Source organism: Orcinus orca, chromosome 2 (assembly GCF_937001465.1).
Source record: "Orcinus orca chromosome 2, mOrcOrc1.1, whole genome shotgun sequence".
NCBI lineage: Eukaryota > Metazoa > Chordata > Mammalia > Artiodactyla > Delphinidae > Orcinus > Orcinus orca.
Genome location: NC_064560.1, coordinates 1,672,791 through 1,697,121, shown reverse-complemented (window position 1 = coordinate 1,697,121; position 24,331 = coordinate 1,672,791). Strand labels below are relative to the sequence as shown.

The 24,331-nt window shown below is 41.7% G+C and overlaps 1 protein-coding gene across 1 annotated transcript; it reads right to left on the bottom strand.

Annotated features, from left to right (window-relative positions):
• Positions 1-2,445: 2,445 nt before the first annotated feature.
• LOC101269824 (lysozyme-like protein 1) lies at positions 2,446-11,778 on the bottom strand. Its single transcript, XM_004278641.2, has 4 exons — positions 11,638-11,778; positions 10,985-11,143; positions 3,370-3,448; positions 2,446-2,582 (listed from the first exon to the last, which is right to left on the bottom strand). The coding sequence occupies exons 1-4, from the start codon at positions 11,774-11,776 to the stop codon at positions 2,513-2,515; spliced, it is 447 nt and encodes a 148-aa protein (XP_004278689.1). The 5' UTR covers positions 11,777-11,778; the 3' UTR covers positions 2,446-2,512.
• Positions 11,779-24,331: the final 12,553 nt, after the last annotated feature.

Below are 24,331 nucleotides of genomic sequence, written 5' to 3'. Positions count from 1 at the left end.
ACTCTATGTCCCAAGATGTTTGTGAGAGCATTTGGAATAATGGATGTGAGCCTGACTTGAAAATTAAAATATTGTAAAGGCAAGGTCTTATTCCTAGTTTTTCTATGATTCTACATGTGTCCAGGAGTACCAAAAATCAATAGCAAACATTTTCAATTCTCAAATATTATGTGCTTAGTGCTGCAAAAAGGATTGTGGAGGATATAGAAGTAAAACACATGATCCAGGCCGCAAGGAGCTTACGTACCAGGGGAGATCACCAATGCTTGATGATCTCATTGTATAGCTCATACCTTCATTAAATAGTCCACACTGAGCCATTAGGGAAGACCATAGAGGAGACCATTAGGAGGTTGGAGGAGCAGAGAGGCCTCATGCAGTCTGGGCGGGGCTTGAATAGGTGACAGGGAAATGGTACAATCTCCCTGTTTTTTGGGGGAAAACCAGGACCAAAGCCACCCAAGGGCAAATGAGATATTGGGTTCAGGGTGCATCAAGAAAAAGTGATGGACCAGACAGACAGGGCTGAGTAATAACAGGGAACCAGCTGGGAAGCAAAGGGACAGATCCTAGTGGAGGGGAGTCCCAAGACTCAGGCAGAGCTGAGTCCCCAAAGAAAGAATGTATCCACATAAGCAGCTCTACACCCCAATATCTACACCGCTGTGTGCTCAGTGCATCTGCTAAGGAGCTGATAATGTTGTTGTGAGGAGAAATTGAAAATCTGTTTCCAAATGTCTTGGAAACTGTATAAGCGAATGTAAATCTTAGTTTATTTTAATAAATAAAGATAACTCAGGAATAGGAGTAATATTTTCCCCTTGAATTTCAGAGGGCATTGATTGTGGAAAATTATCCAGGATCATTCATTTTTTTATCCTAAATTATTATGTATGGAAATACTAAATGAAGCACTTGGGGAGAGAAATAGTAAGATTGTGTGCTTAGAACATTTATGAGTTTTGCAAAAAGATCCATCAAATTGTAGAGCCAGCTAGCTTCCCTTCACCTTGAATTTCAAAGCACTTTTTGGATTTGGATTTTTGTTTTGTTAAAAAATTTTCCCCTAATCTTTGAATAGCTGGCGCCGGGACCCATGCCCACCTATGTCATTAACATGGTACCACTGGTTTTAACGATGCAGCTTTGACTAAGAATGGAGACTGTAAGATGGATGAATGACAAGACAATAATAATGAAAAATACATATTTATGGACCTCTACAAGCACTGATTGTTGATTTAGTGCAGTGTAATGGACACTAAAATTCTCAGAGTTTCTTCAGCCATCTTAAGTAATTATTTTTTGATTCTTACATCAGAAGTTTTGAAAGTTTTTTTTTTTCCCATGCTTTGTAATGCCTGTTAAATTGTCACAGGATTACGTTTGTTTAGGCACATATAAAACGTTTATATTCTTTTGGAAAGTAGAGTTCTGCTTTTAAAGCCTATGTCTGCAAGTAAAGCCAGCGGATGTGGAATGAGCCAACAGTAAACCGAGGCAGCTGGCCACTAGAGAGTGCTTATGGGTTATTTAGGTGCTGTGACGAGACCATCAGTCTGACTCGTGGGGACTTTCTTCTAAGTGGGCAACTTATTTGCAGGCATAACCGTTTTTCCAACAAACCTCAGTTTGGTGCATTCTCACAGCCAGATTGCGTTCAACCTGACTCTAAGGTTCCGACAACACAGGCCCAACCACTTCTAACCCTAGCAGGACAGAGAATGGACAAGGCAAAGCTCAGCAGAGTGGAGCTGCGCTGTAGAGGAGCCACCCCTGCATGGAGCAGAGGGCATCCTGGGAATATCTCTGGGGATCTGAACTCCTCAGCCCACTGTTCCAGCTAATGAAATATCTTTAGTCAGGCCAGTTTCCGAGCAAACTAATGAAATCTGTAGGTCTAAGTCTGGAAACAATTTTGTCATGAGGATGTAAGTGTGGTTTTTGATAGGTTTAATTTAAATGGATGTTGGAATAACATGGGGAACCCTGGGGCTAAGAGCTGCAACTTCATCTATTTGGTCCCATTAGAATACCCATCATAACTGCCTGGAGGAATCAGGAACATTCTCTCTGGCAGAGATGAGCTGAGGAAGGGCTATTCATCCGATGACCAGGAGAAGAAGGGCTTACTGCTCCAGGACAGAGGTCAGCAAACATTCCTCCAGCGTTCTCCTTGACTTGGGAAGCGTATTTTTAAAATAAGCAGCCATTTCAGGGCCACAGGAATCAGGACTTATTACAGCAAAGAAGAGAAGCTTGTTCCTTCCAGGGCTAGAACATTTTGTAGGTGACTTTTCAAGTCTTAACCATGTGCTATTACGACATCATTGAAATTTAGTCAGGGTAAAGTCAAGACATTTAAATGGAACTATTTATTTCCTTAAAAATATAGCTTCACTTTCCCTCTCCAACTCTAGAAGGACTATTAGGAGGAAGGGAGACAAGATGACACGACTGTTCTTACAAATCCTAGGGGGCTGTTGTGAAGCATCCCTGGTGTCAGTCCAGTTCATGAAACCTCACATCCCTTTTTCCACCCAGACAGGTCTTTGCCCTCACAATGCTTCTTCCAGCCTTGCCTAAGGAGGAGAGGGAAGCAGGAACAACAGAGAAAAGCATGACAATCCAAATATTCTGAGGTTCAAACACCATAGACAATTAACCCATGTAACCCGTGGTGCCCAGGTTTCAGTGTCATTTGCTACTGAGATCCAAGGACTCCATCTTTTCGCCTTGTTAAGACTTTCCTCTCCCTGGTTTTTTCCTAGAGCCCATATTAGCCTCGGCAACAAGTAAGCAACTTTTATAAGGATGGGTCATTTTGTTAAACATCCACATCTCTGAAAATTTGGGATCCCCAAGTGAGTGACCTGATTAACAACGTTCACAAGAAACACAGCCGCAGAGATGACGGTGGGCGCCAGCTTAGCCATGTCTCATGCACAACCTGGGGAAGTTTCCTGTCCATTTCTCATGTAACTGACATGGCCATTTTCCTCTCCCTGCCATAGACTTCCAAAACCTTATCCAAATCTAGAGCAAACTCGAGCTTTTTCCTCTGGTGTGTTGTCTTCACGGATGCTCTCCAATTTACATGAGAAAGCACCTCTCTCTTCATTGTTTGGAACACGAAGGCAATTGCAAATTATTCTGACTCCTTACCACCTCTCCTCCCCATATACTAATCCCTTCTACCAGGTTCACTGCACATCCACACCCTAATAGAGGAGGATATAGACTAGGTCACATGAAAATCGCTGGACCACTCTGCATAGGTGAACTTGTCTCCATGCCCTGCAGCGGTGACGGATGGACACACTGTAGGTTCCACCCACATCAGTTTGTCTCCCAAGGAAAGACTCTTACCAGTAGTTCATCCCATCTGTCTCTTTAACAATTTTCTTGGCACAGATAATTGCATCTGTGAGGTCGTCAGTGATTAAGTCTGTAAGAGAGAGTAGAGGGTTAGCTGAGATTTTATTGTTGGAGCTGGGGAGGCCCGAATCAGATTTTCTTCACTGCTTTTGGAGCAGGCGGGTTGGAAGAACCATGAGCCGTATCCTTATTTTTGTTACACTTCTTCACAAATCAAAGAACTGTTTTTGTTTCTAGACCATCCACATCTTAAAGTTTCAGACTACTTGATGTTTCAGAGGAATGGACCAGCCCTGAAAGGTTTTTGGAAATGTGTTTAGGGAAAACACAACAGGAAAATGTTTTTTATGTCCTAAAGAAACACACAAGTGAGAGAGGACAGTACAGTGTTTTCTTTACTTGTGTTAATTTGACATGGAACATCTCTTTATAGATAATTATTAAACTTTTGTCTATTTTAACTTTCTGGTTTGTGCAATAATTTTCTTTTTACCCAAGGTGTTTTTCACATGGAGAAATTTTTAAGTTTTATGTCAAATACATCAACCTTTGCCTTTGTTACTTTTTCTATGGCTTTCAGATGTAACAAATCTTTCAACTGAAAATGTGTTCATGGACATTGCTTCACCAGAAGTGGTCTCAAAATCCTTCTCAACACAAACATGACAGAAAAAGGCAGATAAACAAAAAAAAGTCCAACATCATTTCTGTTGCAGGTTGGTTTCTCCAGAAGCAGTTGCTGAGATGGGTTTGGAGTGCAAGGTGTTTATTAGGGATCCACACCTGTAGAAGAAATGGGCAGAAGCAGGGCTGGGCAGGCGGAGACCATAGCTGTGATCTAGGCCCATCAAACCTCACCCCCTAGCCTTGAGCCTGTGGTGAATGTTGCCCATCAGAGTTGCCCAGGTTGGACCCCTCTGAGGCCCAGTTTTTATACCCCAGCTGCACTCACTCCCCGGGATTGGCTGCCCACAGGACCTTAGGGAATGCAGCTCTTGACACCCGAGCAGGTGCCGGTAGACAGTGCGCAAATCACACAAATGCAGCTGGGACCAAATGTCCTTCCTTTGAGGGGAACCTGGGAAATCCACATCCACGCCCACCACAACCACCAATCCAAGACACAAAAACCCAAACCATTTGACAGAATTTCTATTTAACAACTGAGCAGAGATTTTGTAGGAATTGGGTAACGCTCGATATTGACAAGGGTGCAATGACATATGCACTCCTGAGTTCTTGCTGATGGAAGTGTAATGGATTCAACTTTTCTGGAAAGCAAATAAAGCTTTATTAGCTTATAAAAGTCTCTTGCCTTGTTTCTGGGAAGAGAATTATTTATAACAATAGCTATTGCTATTAGTTGACCTTTATGGAAAATGTACCCTATGTCCAGCACATATGAAGCCTCTTCATGCATTATCTCCCTCATACTACAGGACTACCATAGCTACAGCCATTATCATCCCTGTAAACTGAGGTCACACACCCAGTAAGCGAGTCTGCCTTCAAACCTAAGGCTACTTCCTTCCAACAGAGCTACTGCAACAAGATTCCCGCCTATGCAACACCGTCTGCTAACAAAGTCGATAATAAAAGTATAAATACTTCATTAATTTTTCAAGTAATTATTATCCAAACTTAAGGGCTTGGTATCTAATACAAGTTCAGATTACTTAGAAACACTTTATTTCGTGTGCATACATTCCTGATGAGTGCTTGAGACACTGCGGTTTGTGATTGAACGTGGTTGGGGCCTGTTTCCTAGGAGAAGTGGGTTCTCTGGGGTCTCCAGGGATGGCAGGACACAGATTACACAGAGTAGGGAAGAAGCAGAGGGTACGCTGTTAGACCTGCCTCGGCGCAGCCCTGGGGCCAGTACGCAGAGAACAAAGCTCGCGTTTGCGGTGCGGCAGGTTGCCCGTCTGCAGATGCTGTGCACGGTTTGGTGGGAGGCGTAGGTACTGCAGGCCCGGGTCATACAGATCGTGGAAGGTGTTTGTCAATGTCTCACTTTGTTGCACAACTGAGAGGTTTTGCAAGTGCAAGTTGGACGTGAGTTTGAATTTCCTTAGGATAATGTGTTAAGCTAGGTCGGGGCCGGGGAATAAAGGACCTGGCACGGGGCTGAGATGTGAGAAACCCAGTGAAATTGCCACAGAGGGGCAGCAGAGGGGCAGAAATGAGCCCAGAGAGCAGGTATGTACCGGCACGCGAGCCAAGAATGGCTTCTGCTCCATTTACTTCAAATAGACAATTCTGTCCAGTCAGACACAGATAAGGAAAGGGTTAGGTTGAACATCAAAGCATCGTTCCATGGAATCATTTATTCTCCCCCATCCAACAAAAGAAAACACCAACAATCTACACAAAAAGAACTCGTTCTTTTCAGGTAAAAGACTTTGAGTTCTACTGCAAAGTCTGTCTCTCACCAGCATAGTCCTGGCCCCCCAATGGAAATACCGCTATCTTAACCCAGAATTTACATCTCCTCGTACTCTCTGAAGTGACAATGGCCAACTCAGATACCAGGCTGATATGAGAAATAGAGATTAATGTAAGTGGGCTAGCCTAGATACAGGGGGCAATGATGGTTTTCTTAAACATCTCTTATTTTAATGAGGACTAAGTTATTGGAGGGAAATAAAGATTGCTATTATATTATTATAGGTATGTGAGTTTGTGTATACATAGATATGTTTATATTTCTATATATGTATATATAACAAATATTATGTCCAAATAGTTTGGGAAGGCCAGCAGCAACCTGAGGAATATGGTTTGGTCTGGTACTAACGAGCACGTAGCTTCAGCAGGTGGGCGTGAGGTGCATGTAATCTGTACATGCATGAGGTGTCACCTACCTTGCACACACACTCTAATGCTAGCTTGTTTCTAGGTTCTCATGACGAATGTCCCTACTTCTGTAATCCATGGGACAGAATGACATTGTCCCTAAGTACAGCCTCTCTGGCCTGAGGCTGGGGGCGGCCGGTCATAGAGGGTGATTAGGGTATAAAACCAACATCCTGTTTTCTATTTTAAAGCTGTCCCTAAAAATCCCAGGCTTTTGATGATGAGAAAGCAGATATGAGTGATCCTTCACCTCTAACCACGAACCATCTAACATTTTAATTTCTGAGAATCCATGGTTGTCTTGCAGATATACATTTACCCCAGACTTCCTTAACTGGCACAACATTGGACAATCCTCAATCAGTAAACTGCATGTAAAGTCAAGCACGGCCGTGAGCGGCAGATTTTCTCTCCTACTGTAAACAACTAGACAACTAGACAAAACATGTGATCATGATTTTCAGGCATTAGACAACAGGGAATGCAGAATCCTTGAGAGATAGAAACCAGACGAGGCTCACCTTGTGACTGCTGTGACCGTCTGCCCAGTGCCACTTTCCAGACCTTGAAGGTAAAACCCAGACAGGAGATGGCAGTCTATGTGGAGGAGACAGAGATGAGAGGCTGAGACAGTTGGCATTTGTCGAGAGGGTCCCTGAGAGGAAGGAGTCACCAAAAGGAGCATGCCTGAGCTCTGCAGAGAGATGCCACTGAGTCTTTGGCTGAAGACCAAACCGGGCATGTCAAGGGTAAAACTCCATGAGACTAGTCAGAGAACTGTTGCGAGGGACCTCAACAATTGCAGGGATCAGCCAGGGCTGGGAGACATGATTTCTGACTGGTCAGAGGAGAGAGACTTTGCTGAACCTTAGGATATTCAAGAGAGGCTAAAAGGGAAATACTTTGAGAGTAAGGCTGAACTAGCCCTCCCATAATGACTGCTCTAGAACATCCCTGACCAGAACTAACTGCTTGCCAAGATGAACTTCAATAATCCTTAAAGGAAGACAACACAATCCAGACACTCAACAATGTAATACACACGCTGTCTAGTATCCAATAAAAAGCGATCACATGTACAAAGAGGTATGGAAATGTAACCCATAACCAGGAGAAAGATCAGTCAAAGGGAAGACCCAGAAGTGACAGAGTTGATTGAACTAGCAGACAAGAAACTTAAAACAATGCTTATAAATATGTTTATTGCTATCAAGGACTTACAGGAAAACATGAATCAAATGAGAGAAATGAAAGATATAAAATAATTACCTAGCACTGAAAAAATGCATTACCTGAAATGAAACATTCAATTGGTGAATTTAATAGATTAGGCGCTTCAGAAGAAAGATCAGAGAACTTGAACATAGAGTGGTGGAAACAATTGAAAAAGAAAAAACAAAGAAAGTGAAAAAGGCTGAAAAAAAAAATGAAGAGCCTCAGTGACCTATAGGAAAACATTAAATGATCTAACACATGTGTTATTAGACTCCTAGAAGGAGAAATTAAAAAATTATCCACTCAGGGATCCAAAATGTTAGCGAATATCAAGCAAGATAAACACACACAAAAACCAGACATTTGTGATCAAATTGCTGAAAATTGGTGACAAAGAGGAAATTGTAAAAAGGGGCTAGAGGAAAAAGGACACATTACCTACAGGGAGCCCGAGAAAATCAAGAGTCAACTCTATTATATGTGAAGTGGTATAATGTTTTTTGAAGGTAGAATGTGATGCATATTGTAAACCCTAGAGGAACCACTAAAAATAAAACAGAAGTACAGCTAATAAGCCAGTGGTGGAAATAAGAGAGAATACTGGAAAGATTCAATTAATCCAAAAGAAGGCAGGAAAAATAAATCAAGAATAGATGGATAGATCCCACAAATAGATGGTAGATTTTAAAGTAATCATATCAGCAATTACATTAAATATAAATGATCGAAATCAAGGTTCAGCAAACTATGTAGGATCCACAGGCCCACCCTCTGTTTTTGTAAATAAAGTTTTATTAGAACACAATCATGTCCATTTATTTATGTATTGTCTGTGACTGCTTTTGTGCTACGTGAAATGTTGAATAGTTACAAAAGAGACTATAAGGCTCACAACACCTAAACTGTTTATTATCTGTCCCTTTCAGAAAAAGTTCCCTGGTCTAAACATTACTGTTGAAAAGCAGAAGTTGTTGGACTGGCTATAAAAGCAACACCCAATTATATGCTGTCTATGAGAAATTCACTATAAATGTAAACATATCAAAGATATGAATGATAGTTTCTTTTTGAAGTTTTCATTTCCCAGCATAATCTCTGCTTTCAATAAGTTACTTTTATCTGGTTTTTGTTGTTGTTGTTGGTGGTGGTGGTGGTCTCATTCTTTCATGTCAGTGACACTCCTATGAAGTCTAATGCCCCTTAGTTATCTGCACTTATTTAGGAGAGGGACACTAAAAAGCTGATTAGGAGTTCTGTACAGAGAGGTGGGGATTTTCAACTGTGCATCTCACTGTAGGGAGATCTAGCTAGTTTGTTCACTGGGAAGTCCCACTTCAGTTACTTCCTTTCCATCTGGCTGGATTCCCCAGAACAAGGTCTTCTCTTCTGGAGAGGCTAGGCTGGTTGCCAACATTCCAGGATCGGAGTGAAGGAAGGTGACTGGGACTACAGAAACTTAACTCCATGTTTCGTATGGAGCTCTCACACTCAAATGTTGGCGAGGTCTCTCAGTTGAGAGATGTTCTACTTATCCTGTCCAGGAGAGAGAGCCCCAGTATCCTGCCAGGGTTGAGGAGGAGCAGTCAATACATGAATGGAATCAGGAGGGGAATCAGCTGCTCCTTAACTGGATTTCCAACTGATCATCCTGTTGTCAACCTGCCTTCCCTCCAGTTTCCAGAAGTAGCTGGTGCTGCTAATTTCTGAGCCCTTTTGGGATCCTGTGGTTGCTTCTTGGCTTTCCCATGGTCAGTTTAAGATTCAGGATTTAGCAATTCTCTAATTGCTAAATTAGTCACCATTTGTCCTCTCACTTTCCAGCTTCTAACAATATACACAGCCAACCACCATGTTTAACTAGAAGACTCTATTGGCAAGCTCATAGGAGATGCTAATGAGAGTGACCAAGAAGGGAAGGAGTTTAAAAGTCAAACCTGTAACAAGTGAAGGTACTGAATGTTTGAGCCTTGGAGATAAGAATTGAAGATGAGAAATACTTACTAATTATTTTCAAACATTTAATAAGTTGCTGTGTATAAAATAGAGAAAATCTGTTTTGAATAAATCCAGAAGGAAAAACTAGCATTAATGGAAGAAAGCTATAAGGACATGGATTTTGGCTCAACAAAAGAATGCTCTAAATTAAGGGTTGACCAACAATTGGTCAGGAGGTAGCGAGCATTCCATAGTATTGTAGGAGTAGGGACAACTTATTAGGTAAATTAACATAGTGTTCCGTCATTCATACATTCACACTTATGTACTGATTATCTTGTATGTGTCCAAGAGAAATAAAAGTTTATTTCCTGCTCCTAAGGAATTTTATCACTCTTTGTCTTCACCCTTGCTCTTTTCCCTACATTCATTTAGTTAATGAATATTTCTTGAGCTCCAACAATGGCCAGGGACCATTCTAGGCACTGAGGATACACCAGTGATCAAAACAGATAAAACTCCTGCCCTCACAGAGCTTACCTTCTAGAGGGGGAGCAAACAAGACAACCACTTACTTCACTCCATCCTTCTACCGTTGAGTGTCCCTTGCATATTCTTCTCCATACCACCAGCCATGACCATCATTCAGGTCTTTTTATCTCTCACTAAATCGTCTCTTCTTTCATCTGTCTCACACCCAGATTGCATATTAATTTTTCTGAAGCAATGTTGAATCAACTGACCTATTCTGATTTCCTAGTGCAGGCAGAATCAGTGTATGCTCCTTAGCCTGGGTCCCAAGGTCCTCTGTGGTCAGGTAGTCATCAACCTCTACAACCACATGTCCTGTTATTTTTCATGCACCTTTTTGCTTTTTTATTCTCCTTACCTGGAATGACATTTCTCTATCTTTGAATATCCAAATCTTACCTATCTTCCAAATCTTAGATAAAATATCATTATGTCTACAAAGCTTCCCATGACTTTATTAATAATATCTCTTTCCTTGGAAGCCCACACCTGTTTACAGTCATTTATCGAACTTCGTATAAGCACATATTCTCTTCCCTAACGCCAGAATTCGTGTTGGATGCGTCCTGCTATGCTCAGTTCTGTGCACACATATATTTCTCAAGTGATTGAAGTGAAAGACTTGGAAGTGAATTCTAGCGTCATTTCTGCTGTTTACAAAGTGCTATGTGAAGTGAATTTATTTGTCTCATTCTGTACAAAGAAACATAAACTGCATGTATTGAGTGAATTGCTCTGGAAAGCAGCTGGTGAACAGCTTTTTCCTTCTTAATGAATATATTTAACTTTTCTATGCATGAAAGGGTAGTAAGGTCATTTATCCAGGCCTCTGTTTTTGTGGTGGGCTTCATTAAAAACCACCCTAGAAGGGAAAAGTCATCTTTGGACAAGTAGGCCACAGGATCATGAGTGTCACCTTGGGGAACTGTTGAATAAGTTACTAGCCTGGCGCAGACCTACTGGCACATCTGGACTCCGAATTTTGGTTAAAGCAGAAGGTGTGTGGATATTCCATGATCAACTTCCCCGTCTATCCCTATGGATAATATCTGTAGAGTCAAAAGCATACCTGAGCAGGCCACATGACAGTGGTTTTTCTCTTGCAGCTTCGCACGTCTGCACCACGTGTAACTGTTTATCTTAAAAATGCCATAGTCGGTGCTCCCGTCCTGCAGGTCAGTCTGAGCAGTGGTGTTGTAGTGGCTCTCGTAGTAGGCCATGCAGATCCCTAGAGGGAGAAAAAGCCAGAAATGTGAGGGGAAAAAAAAGCATTTTTTTCTCCAACCCTGCTCTGAGGGGGAGAGTTCCCTTATACATGTTAAGGGAACATGCTCTGCTCCCAACAAAGTTTGGGGAGGGTCAGGGCTGGTAGTGCACCCGAGTGGCACAGGATGGACAGGGTGGCACACATAGTCAGTGGCTGAGTTTGGACTAGACTAAACGTCAGGTCTGCCCCCTACACTGTCAGCAAGAATGGTGGTGTTTTCCCCTTCCCTTGCTGGTGTCTTTGTACAGGACTCCAGGAGTGAGGACAAGAGGGGCAGGGAGGAGGAGAGAAGCCCCCGAGAGCAGCAGTTGAGGACATGTGAACAGCCAGCAGCCGTCCCTGTTGGGCAGAGCATGGACAGGCTGGGAGCAAACAGAAATGAGTGTGGATGGGGCCTTTGACATCTCAAGGGAGAGTCCAAGGGAAGAAAGAGAACAGGAAGGGAGAAATCTCACAGTTTCCAAGACTAAAGCCCCGGTAATTGTCCAGGCCAGCCCTCGAAAATATTTTTGCCAGTTTACAGCGAGTGTAGATTTTGGGTTCAACGACTGTGATCAGGCAGCCCATCAGGGCCAAAGTACCAGCAGCCTTCATCCCCAGGCCTGTTGAAGGCAGAACCTGTCAAAAATGAGAGACCACATCAGACAGCCCTGCTTTGTCCTGATTCCTGAGACTAAGTCTATCGCCAATGAGAACTTCGAAATCTGCCAGCCTAGATGTTTCCTGTCACTTGTGAACATTCAGAGCCAGCATCAGGGAAAAACCAGGGGCAGTGAGTACACAGTACAGGGAAAGGGTGAGTGCAGGCTCTCTAACCCTTTCTACACGGTTACTTTCAAGTAAATGCTATGTTCCTGGGACCAGGCGTGCAAAGAAATTAACCCTCAATTGACGTCCAGATGGAAACCACAGAGTGTGAAGCATTTCTAGGATTCCCATTTTAACTCTATGAAACAAAACAAAACAAAACAAAAAATAGAATGCAAAGAGGTAACCATTCCCTATGCGCGTGGAAACAGACACCTGTTTCAGCCAGAGATGAAATATACATGGCTTTACATGGACCACTTTAAGATTTATTGTTGGAGGTTTATTAAAGGGAGAAGATTTAGCACCTTATCCTTCTTCCTTTCTCTTTCCTTGGTACTTTTCCAAATGTGGGAATGTTGCTTCAAAAATATCAGTGTTACATTGCAAATGCAATGTTTTTTGGGTTTCTTCCATCACTGTTTCACGGGCCTTCCTAAAAGTCTGGTGTCAGCTGAGGAGCAAGACGGGGTGGGTGACTGTGGGTCAAAAAGAGGAGGAAAGTGCTGGCGGTGGGAGTGGAGAGGGCATAAAGAGACCCCACAGAATTATTTAAAATGAGAGTAGGATCAAGAGGTCCATGCCCCATTGGCTACTGGTTTTCCAGAAGTGATTCCTCTCTTGAAGGAATCTGTCTTCCCCAAATAGAACAACCTTGCTGGGATGAGGGTGGAGTGAAATTTCTGAATACTGTTCCTCACACTGAACCTGATATTCATACATATTTTCATCCAGTATCATTTTCTTTATCTGCCTAGAAGTTTCTAGAGTTGTTAATTTCTCCTCGTGGAGCTAAGTTTTCCAACTGAGAGGTGAGGCTAAAAACAGGGCTGAGTATTCAGCAAGGCCAGAGGGAGAATCATTATGGGGGCTTTAAAGTAATTAAGCAATAAGGTGACTACATCTCAGATGGGGTATCTAGAATACATACCGGTGGGTAGCAAGGGTCATTAACTAGGTCTGCTTTTGTAAGTAAAGTTTTATTGGCACATAGCCACGCCCATTCAGTAATATATTGCATATGGCTGCTTTTTCCAGTTGAGTGTTGTGTTAGAGACCGTATTGACCACGGAGTCTAAAATATTTATTATCTGGCCCTTTATAGCAAAAGTCCCTGGGGTATAGCAGTGAGCTATAACCTAGCATTGTGCCAGGCACTGAGAAGGAGACCAACGAGGTTTATGACACAGAGCTTACAAATTCAGATGGTTTCCACCCCTTGTCTTAGAATCTCACTGGTCTCAAACAAATCAAAATAAAACAAAACCCCACAGCAGTGCTGGCCCCAAGTACAAAGTTCCACATCCTTCAAGCCAGGGGTTGCCATTGCTGATTCTTTGGGACAGTGGCTTCGTTAGAGTAATTTAGGTCTTACTAAAAAGGTACCTGCCTCACAGACACCCCTCAGGTGATTCTGGCGGAGAAACACTTCTACTTACTCAATCAGTGATGGGCAGCTCACAGGAGCTTCCTGTAGCCCATGAAGCCATTCCTGATTCTTACAAGGCACAAGTGATCTTGGCCTCAACCAAGGACCTTTCTTTAGAGCTTTAGAGAAAGAAGAATTCTTAGCTCTTCTGTCTCCAACTGTCTAGAGATTCTAGAATTCTATTTCTTGGGACTTAGGTGGTAACTACATTTTGGAACTGTCTACTTCTCCTTTCTACTTCTTCCTGGGGCCTCCCATTCCAGTGAGAGCTTGTTTCTAAAGCAGCAGTCTCTAAACTTTATCACAAATCCCATTGGTAAAGGAAATTAAGCGTGTATTCCCAGTAGGTGTACACTGAATTATAAATCACACTCATGCTCTTCTGTATTAATACGTGATGTAAATTATAAACATAACAAAACTAAAATTTGGAAGAGGGTGAGACAGAGTTTAAATTAACATTCAACACTTGTATTAACAGCACAAAATATCTTTCTCTCATTGAATTGTTATTATTAATAAAATATTTTTAGTGAGAGCAGAAAGATTGAATGGGATTCATTAGATTTGAAAACTTTGGTTTAATGCTCAGTGGATCAATAACTAAAGGGCTAGTTTCGAGATCCATTTATTTCCATGCTCAGATTTAATGATATTTGAAATTAATTCTCGTTGTGGTATGCAGATCTAAGGAAAAGAAATTCTTGTTGGCTGCACGTAATAATCATTATATTCTTTTCTTAAATTCTATATGCCAATTAATCAAAGATTTTATTGAAATTTACCTAATACAATTTTACTTTTCCAGTTATCAATCTTTGCTTTTGTAACTTAATTAGAAATAATCAGAGTTTTCTACTTTTAATAAATGGCCTTGAAACCTATCCTTTTCTATTGGAAGATTTTAGAAGAGGTTGGGAAGTATTTCTAAGATTTTAGAAGTGTGCAGATATAAGACAATTTTTAGTACCAAATCTCAAAATTCCAAAAACATAAACAGGATAGTAAAAAATTCTCTTTCCCACCCTCTCAATCAAGTGCTAGTTCTCTTTCCTACAGGCAACAAATGATACGACTATGTCTTCCAGAGATGTGATACACACACACACATATGTGAATATAGTCTTTGAGTTTTCTTCTTCAACTAGTCCTGTACCTTACTTTTAAAACTTGATAATATATTTTAAGGATCTATTTTTATGACTGTGCTGTATTGCAGTGTGATGTAACATATTTAGTCGACTGGGTATCGATGCACATTTAAATTGTTTCATTCTTGTATTATAAACATATTAAACTCAATAATCTCACACATATGTTATCTGCATACTTGTAAAAATATCTGTAGGATAAATTCCTAGAAGTGGAATTGCTGAGTTTTAGAGTGCTTTTGTAATTTTGCTAGACATTGCCAAATTGCCTTTCACGTGGGCCTGTACCAGGAAGATAAGGCTCTTTCCCCTCTGCCTGGCCAGCAATGGTGTTATTAGACTTTTTAATCTTTGCCCATCTGAGAGGTGAGAAATGGTTTCTTAATACAGTTTCAATTTATATTTCCTTTCATACCTTCAGGAGCCATCTGTGGATCTTTTTCTGTGAACTGTCTCTAATATAAAAAATATTATAGGTTTGGTCTTCAAACATCTTTTTCAACTTCCTTTGAATTAAGGATTTTACTAATCAGTGAGAAAATCAAGGTAGATTGTGCCTTTTTCTTTCTTCAAAAATACGTGTTTAGCAAGTTTGTGAGATATAAAGTAAATATACAAAAGTCAGTCATAGTCTTATATACCACCAATACAAAATAGAATTTGACATTATAAAATACTTTTAAAAATAGCACAAGAACGAAGTCCTTAAGTTTAACTCTAACGAAATATATGCAGGACCTGTATGCTGACAACTATAACAAATGAAAATACCAAGAGGATCTAAGTAAATGGAAAGATACTCCATGTTCATGGATTTGAAGGCTCAGTATTATTAAGATTTGATCGATAGATTCAATGGAATCACAATCAAAAACTGAGAAAGTTGTTTTGAAATGTTAATAAGATGATTCTAAAATTTTTATGGAAAGGTAAAGGGACTGAATACCCAAAACTATTCTGAAAAAGAACAAAGTTGAAGGACCTTGGAACCTGGTTTTAAGACTTCATATAACACTGCAGTAATCAATACAGTAGGGTATTGGTGGAAAGATAGACACATAGAACAATAAAACAGAATAGAGAGCCCAGAAATAGACTCACAAAAATATAGTCAACTGAATTTTTACGAAGATGTAAATGCAATTAAAAGGAAAAATGAGTTTTTTCAACAAATGCTACTGGAATGATTGGGTGTATATTTGCAAAACAAACAAACAAACAAAAGTGCACCACCAATAAAACAATAAAAATAAAACAGGTACGTTGAAGGACACATACAGAAGAATTCTAAATAATCTTTGTAGATAATCCCTTGTCCAGGAAATGGAGCTTAATTCTCTTCCTTTTGAGTAGGGGCTGGATTTAGTGACTTGCTTCCAACAGAGAGAGTATGGAAAGGGGAAAAAAAGTGACTTTATATTAGAGAAACCTGGAAGACCCCACCTTAGCCAGTGATGAAGGTTGATCTCATCAGTCAAGAGTCATGTTCTGTAGCCCCTGACGTGATGTGATGAGAAGGGCACTTACCTCTGTGGTTTTCTCCCCTGGCATCCACAATCCCAGTCCAATCATAAGATAAGTCAAAACACCAACGAAGGACATTCTACAAAATACCTGACCAGAACTCTTTAAATGTATCAAAGTCATGAAAAACTAGATGAGAAATTGTTACAGACCAGAAGAGGTGAAGAAGATACAATGATTCAATCTAATGTGCTGTCCTGCATTGGCTCCTGGAACAGAGAAAGGACAATATTCATAAAACTGATGAAATCTGAACAGCGCCTGTAGTTAATGCATTGATTTCTCAGTTTTGACAAATGTGCTGTGGATAGGTCCCATGTTAGTGTTAAGGACCTGGGTAAAGGGAAGATAGAGATAAATATAAATTTAGTCTAAAATTGTTCTAAATAAATAAATCTAAAAATATCTGCTCGTTTGCATAACTCTCATAGCCGCTTATAAAGTTGAGCAAACGTGAAACACTTGTGTCATATGGTGCTTTACAATAAGGAGTATCTATTTGGTCTTCACCCCAGTTTCTTGGAAACATCCTAAGTAATAAGAGTGAGAAAGGTGTCTGATATTCATAACAAACCCCTTTCAACCACACCTGAGTTTGTGTTAATGACATGACTGTCAGAGCATCTAAGGATAGGGGCTGGTCACCAGGGGAAACAACCATGTGATCAGAGGGTTGGAACTTTCAGTCCCATCCTCTCGCCTCACCCCTGGCCTCCAGGGAGGGGAGAGGGGCTGGAGGTTGAGTCCAGTCCCCAGTGGCCGGTGATTTAATCAATCGTGTCTATGTAATGAAACCACAATAAAAACCCAAAAGGAGGGGCTCAGAGAGCTTCCAGGTTGGTGAACCAGAACATATCCACACGCTGGGGGGCTGGTACCTCCTAAACTCAACCCAGACAGAAACTCCTGTGTTCAGGACGCTTCCAGGCCTGACCCTGTGGATGTCTTCATCTGACTGTTCCTTCGTAACCTTTAATGGCCTTTGTAATAAACTGATGATCTAGTAAGTAAACTGTTTACCTGAGTTCTGGGAGCCCCTCTGGCCAATGAATCAAACCAGAAGAGGGGAGTGTGGAAGCCTCCAAATCGTAGCCTGCTGGTCGGAAGCACAAGGATCAACCTGGATTTGTGATCGGCCGTCTTGGGGGACCGAGCCCTTACCCTGTGGGACCTGATGGCTGCGTCTCCATGGAGATAGTGTCAGGACTGAGTTAAATTACAGGACACTCAGTGAGTGTCCATTGAGAATTGAAGAACTGCTTGGTGGTGCTGGGAAAACACACAGACTCAATGGACTTGCTTATGGTAAAATAAAAATGATTAATAGCTAAATCTGACAACACTCTTAGCTACTTTGCCCATGACAAACCCAGCAACCATGGCACAAAAGATTTTTGAGACCACTCTTCTCATTACAAAGTATTGTGAAGAATCTATTATTGAAAGGCCCCATGTCTGTAAAATTAACCATAGTAACTACTAACGCAGTTCACCCTACTAATATAGTCTGATCTTACTTTTTTATAAAATGGAACCACGTTGGTGATAATCTGGGCCGTCTAACTTGCCATATGTTGCAATAAGCTGAAAGAAATGGGTGTCTATATTATTGTCACTCCGCTTCTCCGGGGCATGTAAAATAGGATGAAAGACTCAAGAACGATGCAGCTCAGGTATGTGACGGCTGGCGACTGGCCCCTGGAATTGGAGAGGAACCCGTCTTTACAAGGGATGGACTTCGGTCAGGATTCTAGGCTACCTTCCTCTGAAATAACAAGGAAAAGGGATAAAATAATGAAAAAAATGCTTTGGTTCATCTTTCTTTTTCTTTTTTTTTTTTTTACCATGCGTGTTTGTTTATGTTTACAGTTTTCTCTGCCATTTTTCTGAGTAGAAGAACCTGGAAAGTTAAGAATGCAAGGTCTGGAATGAGACTGCCAGGGTCTGAATGTTTGCCCTGGCCAACTACGAATGGTTACTTTAACTTCTCTGTGCTTCAGCGGCGCCTTCTGTAAAACGGGATCATAACAGTACTTTCTTCAACAGAGTAGCTGCTTGGTAGCCCAAGTGAAGGTGATACGTGTAAGCTGTTAGAATAGTGCCTGATACGTAACAAGAGCCTCCACACACGCTGGTTACTACCGTCATCCATGGAGATGACCGCTGTGGCTCTTTTCATGACCACGGTGAAGAAAATGAAGTCTTAGGTCAAAGCAGCAGGCAGGTTGGGTAGCGATTTTGATGAAGAAACATGAGACCACTCTCAATAAAGATTCATTCATCGGAAGGGTCTGGAGGATTTTCAAGTTAGAGTTCTCAGTGCAGCACGTTGGGAGATCTGAAAACGTTTTGTAAGTGATTGTGCAGGGAGGGTATTCACGTGCATTCTCTCTTTACAGGGTTTCTAAATGTGACCAGATCCCCAAAGGAACCTGGGACTTCCAACATATTAGGAACTGCTGCTTTTGAGCCTGCTCCGCGGAGGTTAGACGGCTCACCCCCTGGAGCCCTCTGCCCTGCCTTGAGGGACCTGCTCGGATAGGACACGAAGCTTCTGTGGTCTTTCATGCCACATGAATCTTGCCCTGGCTTAATGTTTTGCCTTCTTAATGTTTTTATTCCTTGACATTTTTGACATTTGCAGAATACATAATGAAAGATCTCCAGTGTTCCAAACACTCCCAGGTCCTTCAGGCATGGTTCAGGACCATAGGATAACATTGATTACTCCATGAAACACACACTAACTAAACTTTGTGGCAGTCATTCGTGCTCTGATCCTGGGAGAATCTGTGTGTGTGTGTGTGTGTGTGTGTGTGTGTGTGTGTGTGTGTTTAGTCCTTCCCATCAAATTCCTGCTACCTTTTCCCCCCACAAATGCCCACCTATTGGTAGACCTTTTTCTTTGCCATCATCTTTGCAAATCTTCCCCATTTTCACTTTCAGATGTCAGCGTGTCGTGTTATCTCCATTTCTAATTTTTTTGAAGTCCAAGATAAATGCAGAAAAAACTTGCACTGTGGCTGAACTCTCCTTCACTTCTTGAGAGGAAAATGTCTGTGTGGCATGACTTTTTCCATCATTTAATCCAACTGTTGCACTCTCAGAATACGAAAACTCAGAACCCTCGCAGGTCCCTGCCAAAGGCAAAATAGATGCTCCTGGGCCAGATGACTGAGGAATGAGGTCCCCACCAAACTACCTCTAGCCTTGAATGTGTCCCCCCAAAAGGAGGGCCCCAACTCTGCTGGAGTCCCGACTGCGTTGCCACTTTTAAGTGGGAAGGAAGTTCTATGGGAATAAAATCCTGATTCCCTTGCTGTCATTTGTTTATTGTATCCGAGGTTTGCAGTAATTTGTAAGCATGTGTTTAAAATTCCACCTAACGTGTATCTCCGTTCTCGACGCTGGCAGACTCCAACGGTGAGAACTGAATCGTCTGGTGACCTTTCCGATTTCTGAATTTAGATTCAGAAAAAATCCCAATAACGAATCTGGATTCTTGAAGTTTACAATGAAAGACAAACTATTTATAAACAAATAATAAAAGCAATCAAAATGAGATTTTTTTTTCAACCAGAAAGGCACTCTAGAAACGTTATAGTCTAGTACTGTCTTTGGTTAGAAAGATGCGGCTTGAAGCGTTACCTTGCTGCATTTTAACGTGTAGCACAGTTTCTCTCCAAGTGAGCGTTCAGTAAGTGCCTGTTGAATGAATCTTTGTGATTAAGTGACTTTGCTATAAGAAAAAGTTTCCTGGTGCCTGGCCCTACCTAGTCAGAGCTTAAGAAATATTGAGTTAATAGGACATACCTATGGAAACTCACTGTAAAAGCCAATCATAACGAACAACCATTTAACCCAGAGATGCAGCTTTCCACAAACCAGCTAATATCGCCAACAACAATTGGAGTCATCACTCTCCCTTCTGAGCACAGCAATCATCTAGCAGAATTCTAAGCAAGAATTATTTGCATAATCATGGCTGTTGCCCCATATCCTTTATTCAGTTAATCGGGGAGTATACTTGTGTTCACAGTGGCTGACCTGGATTAAGGGCCTGCTGCACCCTTTAGAAATTGTCATTTCTTTTACCATCTCCTAGAACCCTTGGCCCGCCCCCCACCCCAAGCCCTGAGTGCTCAGAAGGCCGGCCCCTGTCTCTGCTCACCTCCGTTCATTAAGCAGTGGATCCTCAGCCTGTTTCCATAAGGTACTGCCACCGGGCCAGCGCCTTACGTTATAGCTGCTCCCGTGTACCCACGGCCCAGGATTTTACACTTTGCCTTCCACAGTTTAATGTTTTTTGATGAAAAGATAACACTGCTTGCGAATCTGGATGGGTTTTCACGGCAGAGTTTGCACCACTAATGAGTTTGCTTAAGAAAAGTCGAGGATCCAAGATTTCATGGCAATTCCATTTGCTGACCCAGATGTGGTAATAATATTTGATATGAACGCAAGCAAGCGTTCCACAGATGTTAAAAATCATGGGCACTTCCAGCGGTTATTATTTCTAATTTCATTTGGGGGTTTGGGGAAACCCTTGATCCTTTATATTTTTCCTTTGACTGGTAACCTGGTTTGTGGAGTATCTGAACCTCCTGTCTCTGGTTTCTGCACACAATCCATGCACTTTCCTGGTGATTAACATCTCCATTAGCTACTGGGAAAAGGTAGGCACAGGCCCATTTTGTTTTGAAGGCAGCTCTTGCAAAAGATTTCAAAGGAGGAGATGCTAAAATGATTGGTAAAAATGAGGTTGAGGTTTCTGTGGATTTAAACTAGTTATGCCTTTCCTGTGTCCTGCTAGAAAGAATAATCATATTTAATTTGGTTTCTGGAGCTGAGAGAGCAGCGACTGGCTTTGGGATGATTATGGGTTCTTTAGGGAGATTAATTAAAGATACTTACTTGGGCCAAGCGAGAATCTGGTCCTGTGTTATGTGTTAAAGACACTCCTGTAACTAATTGCACATAAAAGATGAGTATGCACTTTTATCTATTAAAAATTCTCACAACTTAAATTTTTTCCCTTTTCAAGAAATAGTGTAACCGTTTTGCAAAACAATACTTCTCACTTTCGATGATGCAGGTTTCTTTATTCCCCCAAAGAATTGCTTGGAGATAATACGATTTCTGTGATTATGCATATCCACTTTCAGTATAAAGCAGAGGCTGGAGGTATTTGGATGTCAAGAATTTTGCAGTATTTGGAAAGCCTGCACCTTTTAAAATGTAAGAATGTTTGGAAACGCAGACTCTACTTGGCTTAGAAAATCCAAGGACTAAATTTGTACATCACCCCCTCCGCTTTCTGCAGCTGGGCACATCAGACATGTGATTCTGCCAGAGAGCAGAGCTGGCACCAGGCTCGGTTTCCATAACCTCAGGGCAAGGTGAGGAAGCACGGCCCCTGAACCCGCCCCAGAATGTGAAATGGAAAATCTAATCACCCCTGCCCCTGAAGAAAATAGGCAGAGCACAGAGAATCATTGCCTGGAGGGAACAGTCCTCCCTTGGAGACAAAGTCCAAGGGTGACTTTATTTTTGTGTCTAAAATAAGTTCACAAAATCATAGGCAAGGAAGATGATGTGAATGTAGATCTTCTGTTCATCTTTGCACACATCATAGGCCCAAGCATGGAACTTCGTACATTGTTGGTGTGCAATATATCTTTTTTTGACTTGCATTATTAAAGATCTGGAACATTGGGCTTCCCTGGTGGCGCAGTGGTTGAGAGTCCGCCTGCCGATGCAGGGGACACGGGTTCGTGCCCCGGTCCGGGAAGATCCCACATGCCGCGGAGCGGCTGGGCCCGTGAGCCATGGCCGCTGAGCCTGCGCGTCCGGAGCCTGTGCTCCGCAACGGGAGAGGCCACAACAGTGAGAGGCCCGCGTACCACAAAAACAAAAACAAAACAAAACAAAAACAAAAACAAAACAAAACAAAAAAAAGATCAGATGCTACTAATAATCACAAAAAGATATGAGTTTGAAGTGATTGTCTAGCATTCAAATTTCTATTTGAGGGGGAATGTATACAATATTAATGTGGCTTGGTTTCCTTTGAGGTCCGAGCAGCATTACATATACATATATATATAATATATATATTATATAACGTATATATTATACAGATGGCAGTATTGGATATATTCCTTAATCCCCCCTTGGAGACAGACTGCTTGGTGTCAGAAACTCTCCTGAGAAACAATGTAGATATATTTTGCTTTAGTTTGTGCCAGCCCTAGTCTTTGTAGGGAAAAACATTCTGTTAACTTTCCTTGATGACCGCGGGCGGGGTTTCTTGGAGAGAAGGCGATCTTGAGAGTTCTTGAGGGCTGAGAATCCAGGAGTCTAAGTAACGGCCGGGAGCTTTGTCAGACCCCGCTGCTTCCTTTGCCTCATAAAACAGCTATCTACATCCATCTCTGTTTATTTTTTCTCCTGCTTTTTCATTTGCTTAATGGACTTCAGCTGAAGACTTTCCTCAATGTCTGAGGAAAGTCAAGTCTAATAAAGCCCTGAAGACTTAGCCGGCTGAGTTCAGCACTTTTGGATGATTTTGTCTGACTTTCATCTTTGCTGCTGCAGAAATGATGGCCGAAGAGCTCCCTGGGAGGAACCCGGAGGATTTGGAGCCTGGGAAGCAACAGCCCGGATGAGTCACCCTTCACTGCTGCGCCCTGCTCGCTCTTTCCTCCTAAGCGCTCTGGCTGGCTTGTCTTGGCAGTCTCTGCCTCTTGCAGCCCTCTTCCCCACCCCCTCACCCCCTCCCTCCTCCCCTTTCTTCCTTCCCTCTCCTCCCCCTCCCCCTTCCTCTCTCTCTCTCCCTCTCCTTCTCTTTCTCCTTCTTCTTGAGCTGTTTACCTCCACTCTCATCCCATTTACTCTCCCCACAGGCTCTCTGACTTATTCATGAGCCAGAAAACGATGGAACCCAGCCTTTCAGTCGACCACACCAAGGGCTGTAAGGGTTCAACACGATCGATGAGGCGTCTCCCATGTCCCCAGGAAGCTCCCACTCTGGTGGGTATGAGCAATGGCCGCGTGGGAGATGGTGAAAGGAAAAGTATTCTTGTTGGGGGTCCGGGAAGGCCAAGTTGAGAGAAGCAAGATGATCTGATGATGGAAGGTTTTGACGGCAAAGCCGAAGGCTGAAGACTCTGACGTTCTAGGGTTTGAGCCCCAGATCACCTTCATCGGAAAGAGCTGGCTGACTGGTTAAACATACAGATTGCTGGGTTTACAAACCAGGCCCACGGAATCCACACTTCTGGGTCAGGGCCCAGAAATCTACATTTTCAGCAAATACCTCAGGTGATTCATTAGAAGTTGGAGAACCACTGACTAAAGCAATAGACAGCCTTGAAATTCAGAAATTAAATGCTTTTATTTTTAAGCTGTCTTCAGAGGTTGTAAATCTTTTTAAAAGCAGCATATTTTAATAAGTGAGTGTAATCATTTCACATTGATTTTGTCTATGGACCCATCTGGTTTTCTTTCTACCCCTTTCTTGAACCATGCTTTCTACCTCCTTTCTTGAACCGTGCCTTTTCTTCGGCCATTTTTTCCTACTTCTTTGGCATCTGTTCATATGATGAAGCTTTGTTGTTGTTGTTAGTTGTTGGATCTGCTTTTCTTCCCCCTCATGCTGGTTTGAATATTATAGCTTTTAATTCTTCACTTTTTAGTAACATTTGGTTTTTTTTATTTGCTTTTCTTTTAAATTGGAGTAGAGTTGCTTTACAATATTGTGTTAGTTTATACTGTACAGCAAAGTGAATCAGCTGTACGTATACATATATCCCTTCTTTTTTGGATGTCCTTCTCATTTAGGTCACCATAGGGCACTGAATAGAGTTCCCTGTGCTATACAGTACTTTCTCATTAGTTACCTGTTTTGTACCTATGTGCTGTGGAATATGTATACAATGGAGTATTCCATCTATACAATGGAATATTACTCAGCCATAAAAAGGAACATTTGGTTTTAATGTGTATGTTTTATTTTACCTTTTCCTAATGACATGCAAAGTCGTACTTCTTCCATAACACAAAGATACTGTTAATAGACCAATATGCTTTCATACTTTGCATTTTATCTCCCTATCTTCCTGTTATTCCTATCTAAAATTTCAGTTCTATCTCCTGCAACACAAAATACAATGAGCTATTATTTTTTTTACTATGCGTAGTTAGCTATATCCACATAGTTCACCAGTATCTTTCTTG

What these genes read in the sequence shown, in the direction of transcription:
- LOC101269824 (XM_004278641.2), bottom strand. Translation starts at nt 11,776, where the DNA reads ATGAAGGCTGCTGGTACTTTGGCCCTGATGGGCTGCCTGATCACAGTC. An exon ending in CTGTCATGTGGCCTGCTCAG is followed by an intron (nt 3,449 to 10,984) that starts GTATGCTTTTGA and finishes TCTCTCTTACAG; the next exon opens with ACTTAATCACTGACGACCTC. An exon ending in ACAGATGGGATGAACTACTG is followed by an intron (nt 2,583 to 3,369) that starts GTAAGAGTCTTT and finishes TCTCCTCCTTAG; the next exon opens with GCAAGGCTGGAAGAAGCATT.